The sequence below is a fragment of the Mustela putorius genome, unplaced genomic scaffold (genome assembly GCF_011764305.1).
Source record: "Mustela putorius furo isolate JIRA1106 unplaced genomic scaffold, ASM1176430v1.1 tig00003962_pilon_pilon_pilon, whole genome shotgun sequence".
NCBI classification, from domain to species: domain Eukaryota; kingdom Metazoa; phylum Chordata; class Mammalia; order Carnivora; family Mustelidae; genus Mustela; species Mustela putorius.
Window position 1 is genome coordinate 14,144,611 of NW_025422106.1, and position 19,175 is coordinate 14,163,785.

A 19,175-nucleotide genomic window follows, 5' to 3' on the forward strand; every position below is an offset into this window, starting at 1 on the left:
GAAAAAAAAAAAAAATCCATGCTTTCTTCATTTGAAAAGTCACCTTTCATCATATGCTACATTTTGCCTCAGATCTATTTCTAGATTCATCCTACTATTCTATTTATGGTTCTTTTCAATAATTTGGAGTTTAAGTATCCCCCAATTATTCTTCTTTCTCAATACTCAATAATTTTTCCAAATAAACTTTAGAAGCAACTTGGAAATTAAAAAACAAACCAGCCAACCAACCAACCCTGGGGCACCTGGGCAGTGCAGTCGTTTAAGTGCCTGACTCTTGGTTTCAGGTCGGGTTGTGATCTCAGGGTCGTTGAGTGAGATCAAGTCCTACATCTGACTCTGTGCTCACTGTGCAATCTGCTTGAGATTCTCTCTCCCTCTGCCTCTCCCACTTGTGTTCCCTCTCTCAAATAAATCTTTAAAAAAACAAATCTTGTTGAAGATCTGATTAAAACTGCAATAAATTTATATATTAAGGAATAGACATCTTAATTTTTATTTTCCACTTTACATTTTAGTTTTTTAATTTTTAAAAAATGACTTATAAATAAATCTCTTAAAACCGGGAGCATATTGGGTGCCTGAGTGGCTCAGTCAATTAAACCTCTGCGTTCCACTCAGGTCATGATCTTGGGATCCTGGGATCAAGGGAATCCTGTCAGATTCCCTGCTCAGTGGTGAGTCTGCTTCCCCTCTCCTATTCCCCCTGCTTGTGCTCGCTCTGTCAAATAATCTTAAAAACAACAACAAAAAACCGAGGAGGATATTAGACAGTACATGAATTCTAACTTACAGAAAGTATTTTTAGTAAGAAAATATGTATGAGCCATTTAAAACAAAGAAAAATAAATTTTCTAACAAAAGTACAAAACTTCTAGGAGCGACTGGACAGCTCAGTCGGTTAAGCGTCTCCCCTTGGCTCATGTCATGATCCTGGTGTTGGGGTCCTGGGATCAAGTCCTGCATCAGGCTCGCTCCTCAGTGGGGGTGGGGGTGTGCTTTTCCCACTCCCTTTGCCTACTTGTGCACACTCTGTCAAATAAAATCTTTCAAAAAAAAAAAGTATGAAACTTCTAAATAAAATAAAACTACTATAAATAAGTACAGAATGTGTATGTATTTTGTGATAAATTTAAAACTTGAGGTACTTATGTACCATGTACCAAATAATACGTACCAAGTTATGTAACTCTCAGGAGGGAAGTACTATCATCATCTCTATTTTAGAGATGAGGATGCTCCAGATCAAAGAAGCTTCACCCAAGGTCATATAGATAGTAACTGGAAAATCTGGGATTCAAACCCAGGCAGTGTAACATACTCCTAAATCACTATGCTAAGAGCTGTTACAGAATTCTAATGCCAAAGTGGTATGGAGATGTAAAAGCTTTCAGGAAAGCAATTTGAAAACAAGTACCCACAACCATCAAAAGATCTACATCCTTTAAACAAATGATTCAGCTTTGATTATTTTTTTTCCCTGAGGGAATAATCCAAATGAAGTATAAAGCTATGTGGCGTTCACTTGAGCCCTTATTAATAGTACTAAATATAGTGTGCACCTGTCCAGCCCCCGATCCCTCCTCCTAGTACTAGCATCCCAATTCTGTTCTGGAGTACACAGCCTCCACTGCATGCAGTCTTTCTCTAATGCAACTGAAAAACTTGCTTGTTCTAGCCTAGAGGGCAAATGACCTAAACTAGGTCAGACTCTTTCAGATATCTGCATCTTAGAAAGGCATAATCCTAGAAAATTGTGGAGCTGATCCATCCCACAGACTAAAACCTTCCAATGAGTGTCCACTAGTTCCTATCACCTAAAGCCCCAGAGGTACCCTGGTTCTGTCCGCTCTGCGACGTGGTTTAGTCTTCCAATTAATTCTGTGACCTACTGAATGTCCTTCCAATAAATTCCCATGTTCTTTTCCTTCCTTGCAGACCAAGTTAGTGTTACTTTCAAAGAACTGTAATATACAACTTGTATCACAAATAGCTTGTAGGGCACTATCCCTCAGAAAAATGTCAATTAGTTATGGAACAGTCCAGATGGTAACAAACAGAGCCCATGTTATACAGTGGTAAGATAAGGCTAACCTTATCAATAAAGAAATAGTAGGCAAATAAGCAGACAGTCTGTAGTCAGCATACTAGCTTAGAACTGTGGTTATAAAACTTTTCTGGGTCATCTAATTCAAACCTAGACTCAGGCCTGTCCTAAAAGGCCATGTGACTCTGAAAAACAACAAATTTGTTATGACTGACTGATGTGATTTGGGATGATGGATTATGGATTCAATTGTGTCCCTCTAAAAAAGATATTTGAAATCCTAATACCCAGTACCTCAGAATGTGACCTTATTTGGAAACAAGGACTTTGCAGAGGTAATCAAGTAAAATAAGGTCATTTGGGTGGGCCCTGGCCCAATATGACTAGTGCTCTTATAAAAAGGGAAAACTTTAACACAAAGACAAACACACAGAAGGAAGATTTTGTAAAGACACATAGGGAGAAGATGCAAAGTACTAGTACTAGAAGTATTAGAGTACTAGAGTAATGACACATCTACAAGTCAGGGAATGCCAGGGATTGCCAGTATACATCAGAAGCTAGAAGAGACAAGATAGGAGTCTCCCTTAAAGCTTTCAGAGTTGAGTACAGAGAGAGCATGGCCCTGCCAACAACCTAGATTTTGAACTTTTGGCCTCCAAAACTGAAACAATAAATTTCTTTTGTTTAAAGACAACCAATTTTTGGAATTTTGTTACAGCAGCTCCAGAAAACAAACACAGTGAAAGAGAGGAAATAATTACTCTATTACATGCATATGAATCCATATCCATTCCCAAGAAAGATTCAGATGACCTTCTTCAACTTAAATGCTTATGGAAGTAATCATGTAAACATCAAAATCTTTTAAACATTTTTTATTGACTCCTCTCTAGGCAAGGAATACTAATAAAAGAGGCTGAAACTAAAATTGGTTCTCTGATCTGTGTGGGGATGGGAGAATCCTGAGGTGACAGATCAGACAGGAGCAGTTAACAATCCAAAGCAAAGCTGGTAGGGTTACCTTACCTATCTGACAACAAGGGAGAAGAAAAAATGGATCTCCAGAATGGTCACTCACAAGGCCTTACTTGACTCAAAGGACCAAAATAAAACAAGAAACAAAACAAAAACCAAAAAAATCTTCCACATTTAGTTAAAGGAGTACTGTTAATCTTCTTCAAAATGGTATGTGGCCATTTTCACGTGTAGCTTATGCAGAGTAATGAGAAATACATCACTGAGTAACTACTGAAGGATGGCTCTAAGATAAATCTGGAGCTGCAGAACAAAACCACAGTCCACTGGTCAGGAGCTAAGACTCACGGAGGTCAAGTACTAAATAAGACTATGAATCCAGTCTACCTCAAACTCTGTGGAACCCCAAACCTATCCCACAGGTAGTTTAGTCCCCAAATAACTGCAGCAATGAACAGTTTCCCCACATAGCTCTTATTTGATAGGTGAGTAAGTCTATTATAGTAGAAAAGGCCAAATGTAAGATTTTGGAGCATCCCACTAATGATACTCTCCTCCAAAATAGTAAACTAAAAGCATTACTTCATCTTTCAGAGAACCACAAAGATTAGCTGTCACCATTAAAACAAAAAAGCAGGGGGTAGAAAGTCTGATTGCTCATGGAAAATGACAATGGAAATGGATTATATTCAAAAGGTGACCCTAAATGCAGCTGCTCTTTCTGATTTATCCTCTTTAGTGAAACAAATAAACATAACCCTGGCTATCTGGTATGCATGTAGCAGTAGGGCCCTGATGAAACTGTTATCTGAATTCCTGGAGATATTCAGATGTCTCAACTTAAGGTTTGCCTTTTCTTTTTTGCATGAATAATTCAAAGAATTTCTTTTTTCTTTTTCTTTTTTTAAAGATTTTATTTATTTATTTGACAGAGAGGGATCACAAGTGGGCAGAGGGAAAGAGAGAGATAGGGGAAGCAGCCTCCCTGCTACACAGAGAGCCCGATGCAGGGCTCGATCCCAGGACCCTGAGATCATGACCTGAGCTGAAGGCAGAGGCTTAACCCACTGAGCCACCCAGGCGCCCCCAAAGAATTTCTTTTTCTTGAACTGATAGAGACTAAATGGCCAACAAGATAGACTACACTCCCAAATACAATTGCATTATCTAATTCCTACAAACAAGGGCATTCTACATGTCCACAATCAACCAACAAAATCAGAAATCTACATCTATTCAAGGATCTTAATCAAATTTTTATCAATTATCCTAATAATATGCTTTATAATGAAAGGATAATACTCAGAACCACTTCATTAAATTTACTCATCATGTCTCTTTTAGTCTTTCAATCTGGAACAATTCCTCTGTTTCCTTGATGCTTTTTAAGAGTACTAGACCATTTCAAGACTGTCTCTCCATTTGGATTTGTTTCATGTTTCCTCATGTTTGTATTCAGATTATGCATTTTGGCAGGAATATCACAGAAGTGTTAAATACGTCTTTTTATTGCAAGCAGTACACAGTTTCAATTTATCCATTAAAAATGACGCTACCTTTGGTCACTTGATTAAGATGATATCTACGAGGTTTCTCCACTATAACCTTTTCCCCCTTGTAATTAATAAGTATTTGTGGGAAAATAATCTGAGATAATATAAAACTCCTTGTAGTGGGTTGAATGGCTCCCCCACCCCCATGAAAGTTAGGCCCACCCAGAACCTGTGAATGTGACCTTACTTGGGAAAAGGGTCTTCACAGATGTAATTAGGTTAAAGATCTTAAGAAGAGATCATCCTGGATTAGAGTGGGCCCTAAATCCTAAAACAGGTGTCCTTAAAAGAGAAGGGAAAAGACATAAAGGAGGTGATATAAAGACGGTGGAGACTAGGTAATATATCTACAAGCCAAGAAGTGCCAAAATTGAGCGCAGCCACCAGAACCTAGGAGACAGCATGTAACAGATTCTTCCTCAGAGCCTCCAAAACAGAGGCTACCACCTTGATGTCCCTTGATGTCAGAATTCTGGCCTCCCAAACCATGAGAGAATAAATTTCTGTTGCTCTAAGCTACCCAATAAGAAACTAACATATAATTCTGTTCCTCTAATTTTTACCCACTACTTTTAACATTCACTGATGTTTGTTGACTGAAATCATTATTACTAAATATGATTTTCTGGGGCGCCTGGGTGGCTCAGTCATTAAGCGTCTGCCTTAGGTTCAGGTCATGATCCCAGGGTCCTGGAACCAAGCCCTACATCAGGCTCCCTACTCAGCAGGAAGCCTGCTTCTCCCTCTCCCACTCCCCCTGCTTATGTTCCCTCTCTCACTGTGTCTCTGTCAAATAATAAATTAAATCTTTTTAAAAAAAATATGATTTTCTAGAAGTCTATCATTCCTTCTACATTTATTAGTGGCCTTCTACTGCAAAAAAAAAAACTTTACGTCAGCTTTATCTGTAATAGCCAAAACTGCAGACAACCAGATGTCCATCAACAGGTGAATGTATAAACAAATTGTGGTATAGCTATACAATGGACTACTACTCAGTAGTAAAAAGGAATGAATTATTGATATATGAACAGAGGTAACAGGTCATCTAATACTGATCAAAAGTAAAAAATAATTTAACAAAAATAGAAAAAAATTAGTACTTGAAAAATATGGCAAACTCTTCTAAACATGTGATGTGTGAGAAGGTGAAGGTCCTTGAAAATAAAAACTGAGAAATACCAAATGGGTTTAAATTCTTGGATTTAAGAGATCTCTTCTTCAAATTTAGCTCTATCTCACTCTCCCTTGTCTTTCCCTCTATCCCTCCCATTTTCTTTTTGTTTCAGTCTCTCTAAATTTGAGGTAACAAAAACTACCTGCCAAATCTACAACCAACAATTTAGGTTAAGATGAGCTCCTTCATAATTCCTTTGGTCATATTCTTTTTTTTTTTTTTAAGATTTTCTTTATTTATTTGACAGAGAGAGAGGGAACACAAGCAGGGGAGTGGCAGAGGAAGAAGCAGGCTTCTTGCTTCACAGGGAGCCCAAAGCAGGGCTCCATCCTAGGACCCTGGGATCCTGACCTAAGCCAAAGGCAGACATTTAACAACTGAGCCACCCAGGCACACCTCCCTTGGTCATACTCTTTCTGAACCTCAGTCACAGTAAGGTAGCGAAACTTCCACTTTATTTTAGCTATAATAGAATTAAAATTTAAAACATTATTTTTTTAAAATTTTTATTTATTTATTTGACAGACAGATTACAAGTAGGCAGAGAGGCAGTCAGAGAGAGGAGGAAGCAGGCTCCCTGCTGAGCAGAGAGCCCAATGTGGGGCTCGATCCCAGAACCCTGGGATCATGACCTAAGCAGAAGGCAGAGGCTTTACCTCACTGAGCCACCCAGGCGTCCCTAAAATTTAAAAACATTATTAAAAAAAAGAAAAAGAAATTTAAAAAATCTTTTTAGACATATTCATCACCTACATTTTATTATTTTGGAATAATTTTACACCAGCAAAAGTAATGCATGCATGCCACACACACACACACACACACACACACCCTCTCTCTCTAGCAATTTCTGAAATATTTATACATGTCTAATAATACTGAAAATCAAAAAGGGGAAGGAAGGGGAAGGAAGTAACAGTCCTTCAAAAAAAAATTCCGTATTTCATCTTCCTCTACAAGTACTGTGGTAAATTTCCCACAATCACATCAGAGATCACATTTATTTCAACAATGTACTATTATCTTTCCAGGGGCTCTCTTGATAACCTAAGTAAATCATAGTTCCAGACACATAGGAACTAAAACTGCAATTTGTTTACTACTTTCTTTGAACTATCAAAAGAGGCGAAACAAACATTATTTCAAATGAACAAACCTAAAAAAAGCACAAACTTTAAAACATTATTTCTTAGAAGGCAAACATAAGAACAGTAAATCCATACATGTGAATATACATAAATTAGGCACATACTGTAACTTGAGATCAAGAAATAAGAAAATAAATTTTTTTAAAAAGGGACTTTAATTCCACTTCTAGGGTTTCTACCCAAAAGAACTGAAAACAGAACCAAACATTTACATACCTTTATTCAAAATAGCATTATTCACACCAGCCAAAAGGAAACAACCCAAATGTTCATCAACAGATGAATGGATAAGCAAAATGTGTATACACATAGGACAGAATATTATTCACCATTAAAAAGGAAAAAATTCTGATACATACTATAATTTGGATGAACCTTAACGACAGTATGCTAAGTAAAATAAGACAAAAGGAAAAATACTATATGATTCCACTTACATGAGGTACCTAGAATAGGCAAATTCATAGTGACACAAAGTAAAACAAGTTATCAGGGGGTGGAGAAGAGGGTAATGGGGATCTACCATTTAATGATTAGAGTTTCTGTGGGATGATGAACAAATTCTGAAAATGGACAATGGTGATGGGTGCACAATACCGTGAGTGTACTTAATACCACTGAACTGTACACATAAAATTGGCTAAAATGGTAAATCTTATGTGTATTTTACAACTTTTAAAAGGGGAAAATTTTTTAAATTAAAAAAATAAAAGTAACAAAGCCAATTTAATCATTTCACCCACAGAAATTCAACTAAACAGCTACTTTGAGCAATGAATCAGCTCTTACAGATTAATAATAAAGTATATAAGACATCCCCCTACCAAAGACCTTAAGATTTATCTGAGAGGCAGATAAAACATACTGGTTATCTCACAGTGGTCTGTGTGATCTTTACAGGAATTTCACAAAGCCAAAATATTTTCATAATAATTCTGAGTTTATTTGCCCTTTCCACTGTGTTGACATTTGCACTGATGATTCAAAAACAGTGGTAAAACTGCTGGTTTTATTAGGAATCGAGGCAGTGACACCAAAATGAACTAGCAGTCACTGTATTCTCCATAGCCACCCACTTGCAGTTAAAAAAAAAAAAAGGCAAACCAGTTTTACTTAAGAATGTCCTTGATATCACAATAAAATTTAAAACAATAAAACAGAAAAAAATTTTATTAAAGCTCCACCCATGAATACTTCTGACTGTGAATTATGGAATGAACTAACCCCATTTTTCATGGTTTTCATTTTTACTTGGAAGACTGATAAACTGATAAACTATGTTAGTAAGACTTGGGCATCTGACATACATTTTTTTCAAACTAAACAAAGTGAGCCTCTCCCTTTCAAGAAAAACAACTGACAGGGGTGCCTGGGTGGCTCAGTCCTTAAGTGTCTGCCTTCAGCTCGGGTTATGATCCCAGGATCCTGGGACTGAGCCCTGTGTTGGGCAGCTTGCTCGGCGGAGAGCCTGCTTCTTCCTCTCCCTCTGCCTGCTGTTCCCCCTGCTTGTGCTCTCTATCAAATAAATAAAATCTTAAACACAAAAAAACAAACAAACAAAAATCTCGGAAAAAAAAATAAAAGAAAGAAAGAAAGGAAGGAAGGGAGAGAAAACAAAAGAAGGACACCTGGGGTGGCTCAGTCTTTAAGTGTCTGCCTTGGGCTCAGGTCAGGATCCCAGGGTTCTGGGATTGAGACCCACATCAGGCTCCCTGCTCAGCGGGGAGCCTGCTTCTCCCTCTCCCACTGTTCCTGCTTGTATTCTTTCTCTTGCTGTGTCTGTCAAATAAATAAATAAAATCTTAAAAAAAAAAAAAAAAAAAGAAAGAAAGAAAGAAAAGGAAGAAAAAACAACTGAGAGTATTTGTTACCAGTGATAAATTTCTAATTGCTGCTTTAAAAACTTACATTTGGAAAATGTGTATCCACTAGAGTGAACTTGATAGCTTCCAAATCTTAAAACTTTTCTGATGAGATCAGAAATATTTACAAATGTGGTTTTTTCATATTACATTAAAAAAGTACATCAGTATTTAGATCTGCATAATTCAGTGAAATACTATTTTCCAAGCGACTAATGTACCATGTCATAAATTACACACAGGTAAAAGATTTATTCAAAGTACAGGGGCGCCTGGGTGGCTCAGTGGGTTAAGCTGCTGCCTTTGGCTCGGGTCATGGTCCCAGCGTCCTGGGATCGAGCCCCACATCAGGCTCTCTGCTCAGCAGGGAGCCTACTTCCCTCTCTCTCTCTCTCTGCCTGCCTCTCCATCTGCTTGTGATTTCTGTCAAATAAATAAATAAAATCTTAAAAAAAAAAAAAAAAGTACAAGACAAGGGCACCTGGGTGGTTCAGTCAGTAAGCACCTGCGGTCAACTCAGGTCATGATTCCAGGGTGCTGGGATCCAGCCCCTCATGGGGCTTAAGTGGGGAGTCTGCTTCTCGCTTTGCCCCCTGCCCCAGCTTTTGCTCTCTCTCTCTCTCACTCTCAGATAAATAAATAAATAAATAAGTCTTTTTAAAAAGTGCAAGACAGACCAACAGGATTTCAATGTAAAACTACAAAAAGTCCTTTGATAAGGTTTCAGATTCCATTTGTATTAACCTTAAGAAACAATCACTTTGGTATAGAATATCCAGAATTATCTGAAAACACTACTAAACTATTCCTCCCTTTTCCTACTATACACGTGAGACTGCCTTGTTTATGTACTTCAACCACACAACACAGCACAACAGACAGAATGCAGAAGCAGTTATGAGAATATTTATTTCAGTATTAATTTTTAAAAAGTGACTTTTCATTTAAATCATATATTAATAATGAATATTTAAAGAGATAATGAATTATGAATAGTATATTCACTTAAATATATTAACATATATTTAGTTTATTTTTAATAGATTAATAAATATAAATTATCTGTTTTAATTTCTCACAGAGTAAATATGACATATATCCCACATAAACAAAAGATCTTTGGGATCCTCAATCATTTAAGAATAAAAAGCATTTTAAGAACAAAAAGTTTGGGAAGCACTGCTATAACCTAATGAGCACTACAAAAGTATAAACAAAGAATGCTTAATTCCAAAAGAAACAAGTCTTCACAGAAGAAAACAAACTGACTTAGAGATTTGAGGAGTTTATTTTTCAGTTTTCTTTTTTGGGGGAGAATTCAAGAAAATGGAGTATTTCAGTGTGCCATGGGGAAAAGGTAAGTAGACTACTGTGTTGGAAATATGAGTAACAGATAAAATTGAATACGGAGTCTAAAGTTGGAGTGGAAAGAGCTTGGCCTGCAGATTACAACCTGCAGTTTGTTTATTTTATAGAAATTGAGGAGCCACCCATGAATTTGGGACTGAAGCACAATTTTTCTTAAAAACCTGCATCTCCTGTGTCAAGACTTTCATATACTCAGCATTTTCTTTTTTTAAATTCAAGTTTCAAGGATGGAGTACAAGGCTTGGCTGTGGAACAAAGCAAACTTGAGTATTTGGTATTCAAAGCTCTAAACCACGCCTCATAGGAGTCAAAGTTTGACTCAAAAAGCACGTGTATGTCAAAAAAACATACACATTCACATTTGAAGGCATGGTCCATGCCTTATTAAAAAAAAAAAAAAAGCCCAAGTAACAGGGTTTATGCTTTATTCTTTTAGCTCAAATATATGACAAATTCATGCTGCTCCAAGTGTACTGCAAAATAAACATAGTACTCTTTATAGTTCTTTGTGTCTAATCTTCCTCTATATAGTTATCTCGGTGTCCACTCCTGGTTGGCCTGCAAGCCATGAAATGACATATTTCTGGAATACACTGCAGTTCTGCTCTGCCTACACAAAAACAAAACAAATAATAGGGGCCTCTGGGATTGGATGGGAAACGCCTCTGACAGGAAGACTGGTTGTTCTATGAGTCAATCAAACAATTTTTGGCAGAAAGCCAGACAAACAGAAAACAGACTTCAAAAGAAGCTAGTCTACAACTCTATGACAACACCTTTGTAAAAAAATGTTCTGTTTGACCAATCTTTACACTCTTCTCTATCCCTCTGCTATAAATAAAGCAACATCATGCTACCATTAAAGAGGATTTTTTTAAATGACAGAAGTTAACGATCTTTTCTCTAAAAAAGACCCCCGCCATTCATACAGCGCAATGCAAAAGCAGCTCTAAGTCTGTATGATAACACATGTCGGGTACAGAAACACTGGATACTTTAGAAAACTAATTTAAAGTTTAGATGAAACTACAATTCCACCGAATTTTTAGAAAGTAAGCTATTTCCTTTTAGCTGATCAGTAATTTCCTATCTCTTGTAACTTTGACGGGCAGTTACAACTTTTAACTGGTAACTGGTGAGAACTATCTGACAGCAATTCGCGAAGGCAACTTAAAAAAAAAAAAAAGTATACCTTTAAAAAGCCCTAGTAGAATTTAACACACACCCTAACGTGGGGCCAGTTTCAGACCTAACAACGCATTCTTCGCTTTTGTTTTTCATAAGCAGTACAACCATAAAGATCCTAAACCCATTTTATGATCAACACAACCGAATTCCTCCCAAGACTTTATTTAAGTCGCTGGATGATTACATTTGACCGTCTTAATTAGTCTACAGTATACTTCAACGGCCAGCCACCTAGGGTCAATTTGGTGAACTGACACCACCGGTAGGAGGCAACCCGACAGGGACAAGTCCTTCAAGAGCAAAAATTATGACAGATTCTAAGGCAGCAGTCTCATTGCTGCCGTCTCCGGCTTCCTTTGCGTGGGGGCTCAGGTACCAAGTGTTCTGAATATTTCACGTCTTTTGGCCAAAATCTGGCGCCAGGTTTCAAACACTATTCGCAGCCTCGCTACCAAAAAAGTGAAGCCGGGAGATGACCGCTTTCCTGGCTTCTGGGAGGGTGGAAATAAGGCGCCGGGCGGCCGCGGAATAGAGCGATCCGATCTCTCCCGGGGCCACTTTGGCCGGCCCTCCACCCTGGAAAGCGCGACCCGACCGAGGAGAGACTTCACTCCCACCAATGTGCACTTTGTAGCGCGCTCGGAGCCGGGGGCCACGAGGTGCTGGCGCTCTTGAGAAGAGCCCTCAACTGCCCGAAAAAGAGGCGGGCGGCAAACAAGCAGCGAACTTACCCAGTTTCTTCCACATGGCGAGGTGACAAGCGAGGAAGCCTTTGCGGATGGCAGCGCAAACCTTCGCCGGCTCGGACGACGTAAATCCCTTCTGCTTCTTGATGAAACCCCACAAATGCTCCCGGGCAAACTGTGCCGCCTCCCGCCCGCCGTGCCCGTCGCACACGGCGAAAAATGCCACTGAGGAACGGCGGCGGCAGCAGCGACCGGGAGCTGGAGAGGCCGCGGCGTCCGGGGGAGGGTCGCGAGCCTCTCGGGTTGCCACCACTGGGCCTTTCCCCAAGACTTCGCTGCCAGCAAGAGCTGGCGGTGACGGCTGCGGAGGCGACGCCTGAGAGAGTGACCGCCGCGACCAGGGTTTTTCTTCAGCCGTCGGCTCGGGCTCCACCACGATTTGAGTAACGTCCTCCATGTACTTCCTCCCGCCCTGGTCGGAGAAGACGCTCACTCCCAGCGAGTACAGCCCCGCCATGGCCGGCTGGCTGGGATCCCGCCGGTCCCACGCAGCCCGCCGAATCCGGCGGCGGGAGACACACTCCGCGCCCGCCGGCCAACTATTGTTTATCTTCGACGACGCCGAGAGGAGGGAGGGGGCGGTCCCGGAGGGGGGGCGCGCGATGTCGGGACTTGTCCGCGAGAGCTGGGCCGGAGCTCTAGGACGAGAGGAGCCGAGCAGCTGCGCCTGCGCAATGCGCTTCCCCGCCTGCCCGCGCCCACCACACAAATCAGACGTTCTCCCCGGCTGTCGTCACTCGGCTCTCTGGACCGGACCAATCAGGAGTCGAGTTGGACCAAGCCCGCCCTCCACCCCCAGCCCTCGCTCCTCCCAGCAACTGCCGCGCACCGGGCTCCTGCGCGGGCACTGGGCCCGCCCTTGGCGGGCTTGGCTTTCTCTGCTGCTTTGGGTGTTTTCGCTCTCTGGGTTTTCGTCGTACGTTGAGTACTTACCGAGCATCCTGGGCTGTCACCTTTTGGGCTCAGTCGCCGGGATCGTTAATGCAGCCTACAGCACTTGGCATTTCACAGCTCGCCTTGCGGGGATAGCCGCGTAGGCTCGGACCTCCCAGGACTGTAGAGAAGCTGGGCGGCGGGGGGAGGTAAACCTTCCATTCCTTGAAGTGAAATGGCGGGAAACCTCACTTTGGAAGGTCGTTTGTGGGCACGCCGCAAAAAAGTGTGGCACTCTTACTGGATTTGGGGGGGATGTATCCGGCCGGGAGTTGAAGCAGGCTGTCCAGTTTGTGTTGTTAAGGAAGCTGGGGAAAATTTCCACCATCCGCTGAACGGTCCTGTCTCACCTAACTAGGTATGTCAGAGACTTAAGAAGGGTTATATTTTAGCTAATTTTAAACAGATCTTTTCAGCTTTTGTTCAGCCTAGTACTTTTTCCAACGAGCCCTGGGTTAAGTATTTTATTCCTTTGGTGTATCACTTGAAGTTACCACTTGAAAATAGCTTGCGGAAACTGCCAAGCGCGCTTGTGCTGTAACAATTTGGTTACGTTCCCACCTCTTCACCCAGTACGCCCTATTGTAAGCTCTGAAACCTTTGCAGCGATTTCCACAAATGAAGCCTCAAGAGTAGGGAGGTTAGTATGTCCTCAGCAGCAAATTTTATTGCAGAGAATCAGTTTAAAGTTCACTTTTTTAAAAAGTTATTTTTTTCCCGATTTTAGCCACTTCATCATCAATACTCCGGTGTGCCCTTTCCTGTACAGTTTTTTGAGAGTGAGGAAAATGTTCATCCAACAATTGGCACACACACACAAAAAAAAAGCCACGAGAAGTACAAATAGGAAAACTCTTTGAACCAATAAAAATAAGACTAACCAAATCAGCTCAAAATATAGAGAATACGAATTACATAAAACGACAGTTACGTAGAAAATAAATGTAGTCAAGAGATAAGCCCCTGTATCAAAATACACTAGACCACAAGTTTCAAGGTGAAAATGCTTGGATAAAGTCCCAGCTTGTTTTGAAAGATGATTACAATCCAGTTATCAAAACCTAACAATTATTAAGAGTAGGAGGATGGGGCTCGTGGGTGGCTCAGTGGGTTGAAGCCTCTGCCTTGAGCTCAGGTCATGAACCCGGGGTCCTGCGGTCCAGCTGCGCATCAGGCTCTCTGCTCAGCAAGGACCCTATTCCCCGCACCCCGACCCCCGCCTGCCTCTCTGCCTACTTGTGATCTCTGTCTGTCAAAGACATAAATAAAATCTTAAAAAAAAAAAAAAGAGTAGGAGGAAATCTGGACGCCCCGGTGGCTCAGTCACCTTCCGCTCAGGTCATGATGCGGAGTCCTGGAATCGAGTCCCCCATCTGGCTCCTTGCTGGGCAGGGAGCCTGCTTCTCTCTCTGCCTCTGCCTGCCACTCTGCCTGCTTGTACTCTCCCACTCTCTCTCTTTCTCTGATAAATATAAATAAACAAATAAAATCTTTTTTTTTAAGAGTAGAAGGAAATCTATAGACTCTTTATCTGTAAATGCAAAAATCCTAAATGAAAAATTAGCAATTCTAATCCAGTGGCCTCCAAACCATGAGACCTGCAAGAGAGAACAGTTTGTGTAGCTCTGTATTACTCATCTTTAACAGTTTGCCCACCTTCCCTCCCACCCTAGAGATTACAAAAAAGATAATTCCTCCATGCTTTATAATCCTTTTCACTCAATCACATCCAGTAGCCTCCAGGTCATATACGATTAGCCTGATTAGCATCTCCATGCTACCCTCCACTTTCATTAATCTGATTCAGTGTCTACTTTTCACTAACCATTCTAACCATTTCACTCTACACTTAAGATTTCAACATCTGTTAACAGCCATTTCCCCTTTATTCACCTCTTCTCTAAATGTTCCCATCAACTTCCTGTTTGAACTGAAAACTGGTTTATCACCTGGCAAAACTACCTCTCTTGCAACTTTCCAAGTGGAGGAGGTTATTTTACTTCACTCTTCTCTTCAAACCTGCTCTTCATGCTGCCTCCAAATCATTTTTCTTTCTTCTTCAAAAACCCAGGCTCTTTTAAAGGTACTGCCAGCCGATTCTACACCAAGATGTCATCATCTACTGGTCACTAGGAACTCCTTCGTTTGTTCCTGTTTCATTGTCTTCCTTTCTTCCACTATTTTTGTCACATCTCAGCCACTTTTTTTAAAATGTTATCCACATTTTCCATCCAATACTGTGGCCTCTCAGTTCCTCATTTTCCTCTTCATGAAGTGGCCTTGCTGCTATTAAACCTTCCATTTGTATTCCAGATCCTTTCTTTTCTCTCCTCCAGAACTTTACTTCACCATTTATCTTTTCTTGCTCCTACCTCATCAATGTTTTCCTTTTTTACAGGATCATTTGCATCTGCACACGGACGTGTTCTGATTTCTGTTTTAATTAACAACAACAACAACAACAAAAACTACCCAACCGCTTACACTATCCCATTTCTCTGCTTCTCTTCATGGAAAGATTTTTTCCTAAGAGTTGTCGCTATCTAAATTCTACTTATAATTCCTACCTTATAATTTCTCCTAAACCTAGTCCAAACAAGCAACCATCCCCATCATTCTTTTGGCACTGTTTTTGTAACATAACAAGACTTTATTTCCAAAGCTAATGATGACTTTTCTGTACTGACTCTGCTCCAAATGAAAAAGCAAATAGAACCAGTTTCCTTTTTGAAACTTCGTAACAAGGAAAATCATCACTTCTTTTTAAAAACTTCTTCTCTTGGGGATGCCTGGGTGGTTCAGTTGGTTAAGCAGCTGCCTTCAGCTCAGGACATGATCCCAGCGTCCTGGGATCAAGTCCCACATCGGGCTCCTTGCTCGGCAGGGAGCCTGCTTCTCCCTCTGCCTCTGCCTGCCATTCTGTCTGCCTGTGCTCGCTCTCTCCCCCTCTCTCTCTCTGATAAATAAATAAAATCTTTAAAAATAAATAAATAATAAAAACTTCTTCTCTTGGCTTAAAAGAAACCACACTATCCTGGTTTTCTTCCTGCCCCATTGACAAACCACCACTTCTTATTTCAGTTGCTGATTTCTCCCTAGCCAGACCTTAAATTGTTGGGAGAGACCAGGGCTGGGTCCTTAGCTCTTTTCTTTTCCCATATGCTCTCCCTTGGTAATGCCATCCAGGACCATGGCTCACCTTCCGTGATCTTACACACATCAGTAAGCATCACTATCTACTATGCCATTCAACCCTCAAAAAAGACTAGGAGTTGAGGGGTGCCAGGGTGGTTCAGTGGTTATGCCTCTGCCTTCCACTCAGGTCATGATCTCAGGGTCCTGGGATCCAGGCCCGAGTCAGGTTCCCTGCTCAGCGGGGAGCCTGCCCCCCCCCCACCGCCTGCCTGCCTCTCTACCTACTTGTGATCTCTCTCTGTCAAATAAATAAATGAAATCTTAAAAAAAAAAAAAAAACACCTAGGGGTTCGGGGGTCTGGTAAGTTGGTTAAGCATCTGACTTTGCTCAGATCATGATCTCAGCATCCTGGATTGAGGCCTGTGGCAGGCTCTATGCTCAGCAGGGAGTCTGCTGCTGCTTTTCCCTCTGCTCCTCCCCTTGCTCCTTCTCCCTCTTTCTCAAATAAATAAATAAAATATAAAAAAAAAAAAAAACCTAGGAATTTTTTTGTTCTTCTCTTTCCTCCATTCTCATCCCCATTCCACCCTCCCACCAGTTTCCCATCCTTCTAAATCTATCAGCAAATCCTTTTGACTAAATCTCCAGGATGAATACTGAACCTGCCTACCACTTCTCACTGCCCCCACCACTATCAGCCCAGTCCAAGCCACTATTACCCCCTACTTGAACCACTACATTGGTCTCCCCACAAGTCTCTTTTCTTTCACTCTGTCCCCCTGCAGTCCTTTTTCCACTGGCTACTGTCAAAATCATAAATCAGATCAAGTCATTTTGCTACTCACTATGCTCTATGACTTCCTATCACATTTAAAATAATATGGATGGGGGTGGGGAGATAGATCAAATAAGTGAAGGGAATTAAGAGGTACAATATTCCAGTTCTAAAATGTATAAGACAGGGGTGCCTGGATGGCTCAGTGGGTTAAGCCCCTGCCTTCAGCTCAGGTCGTGATCTCAGGGTCCTGGGATCAAACCCTCGGGCTCCCTGCTTGGTGGGGAGCCTGCTTCCCCCTCTCTCTCTACCTGCTGCTCTACCTACTTGTGATCTCTCTCTCTGTCCAATAAAAAAATAAAATTTCTTTTAAAAAAATAAATGAAATAAAAAATAAAATGTATAAGACATAGGGATGCAATGTACAGCATAGGGAATATAGTCTATAATATTGCAATAACTTTGTATGGTCACAGATGTAGCTATATTTTTGTGGTGACCATTTCATGATGCATATAAATATCACCTGAAACTAATACAATATTGTATGTTAACTATTCTTTAATAAAAATAATAAAATAAAATAATATGCAAACTCCTTATGAAAACCTACATGAGGGACGCCTGGGTGGCTCAGTTGATTAAGTGTCTGTCTTTGGCTCAGGTCATGATCCCAGGCTCCTGGGATCCAACCATGTTTCAGGCCCCCTGCTCAGCGGGGGTGCCTGCTTCTTCTCCCTCTACCTGCTGCTCCCCCTGCTTGTACTCTCTCCCTCTGACAAATAAAATCTTTTAAAAAAGCAAACAAAACCTACATGATCTATTTGGTCCCTAAATGTTTGTCTAACATTATTTCTTAACAATTTTCCCCTTCCCCACTACACTCCAGCCTCAATGGCCTGCTTCCTGTTCCTTGAAACAACCAAGCTATTTAATGGCCTTAGGACTTTTTGCATTAGCTGTTCCCTCTCCTTAGAATGCTCACTTCACCTCTAGCAGGTTAATGAAGATGGATTCTTGCTATTCAAACCTTGGTCTAAATATTGAGAGACTTTCCTAGTCAGCCAGTCTAAAATAGCCACCCATTATCTCTATCACATAATATCTCCACCTGGTTGGATGTAGGAAACAAATGTGGGGTGACGATTGGGTGAAAGCCAGTGGTGCAGTCAAAGAAAGAATTTACCCCAGGCAGAACAAAGAAGAAAGAAGTTTATTGAATACACAGCAAGGGAACAATGGGCAGGACAGCAAAGGAGCAACGACTATCTGCCATGAGGCAATGGGTGGGGACTGTATTTAAAGTGGGAAGGCAAGGAGGTATGGGGACACATGGAATTTTCCCTTTTTTGGTAACTGTGCCTGGATGTGAATAGCCCATTGGTTAGCTAGGGCTTATGGACATTTTGAGCTGGGTGGACTGGTGGGCCTGCCTGTATTCAGCCAGGTGGTTACTGTGGCCCTTTTGCCGTAATCAAGTTTCCATGGCACAAACCTGTTGTCTAAACGTAGCCTCTACAATAATCCTACTTTAAATCGCTACAGAGGACTGCTTACTATCTGATCCTTTTTAATTTATTGATTATTGACCATCTTTCTCAAATAGAACCTAAGCTCTGTGAGAACAGGGAACTTGTCTTATTCGCTACATCGCCTGAATCTATCACAAAAAGTTATTTTGTGAATTCACTGATTCATTCGTTCATTCATTCATCATGAAATGTGTAAAAATGTGTAAAATTTTCTTCGTATGAAGAAAACCATGAAATTTTCTAAAGGAAAAAATAAATCTCTGAATAAGTGGGAAAACATACACAATTCCTGGGTGAGACACTTACTTTGTTCCAAATGAATCTACAAATTCACTATCATTTTAATCAAAATTTCAACTGGATTTTTTTTTAAGTCAGCTCTACACCCAGTGTGGGGCTTGAACTCAGGATCCTGAGATAAAGAGTCACATGCTCTACCACCTGAGACAATGAGCACCCCCTCACCACAACTTGATTTAACTGGACAAGTTGATTCTAAAATTTATCCAGAAGAGAAAATGAATAAGAAGAGTTAGGATGGAGGCACCTGGGTGGCTCAGTTGGTTAAGCGTCTGCCTTCGGCTCAGGTCCTGATCCCAGAATCCTGGGATCAGGCCCTATATCAGGTTCCCTGCTCAGCCGGGAGCCTACTTCTTCCTCTCCCTCTGTCTGCAGCTCCCCCTGCTTGTGCCCTCTCTCTCTCCCTCTGTATCACATAAATAAATAAAATCT

At 40.9% G+C, this 19,175-nt stretch overlaps 1 protein-coding gene across 2 annotated transcripts in view; it reads right to left on the bottom strand.

Moving 5' to 3' along the window:
- The window catches only part of PPM1D (protein phosphatase, Mg2+/Mn2+ dependent 1D), a 42,509-nt gene extending 29,751 nt beyond the window's left edge, over window positions 1-12,758 (bottom strand). Inside the window, exon 1 of one of the 2 annotated variants that reach the window (XM_045070065.1) lies at window positions 12,053-12,758. In XM_045070065.1, the coding sequence (XP_044926000.1) occupies window positions 12,053-12,524 (472 nt within the window). In that variant the 5' untranslated portion in view covers window positions 12,525-12,758. The remainder of the gene's footprint in view (window positions 1-12,052) is intronic. The other variant, XM_045070064.1, reaches the window with a different exon arrangement.
- Window positions 12,759-19,175: the final 6,417 nt, after the last annotated feature.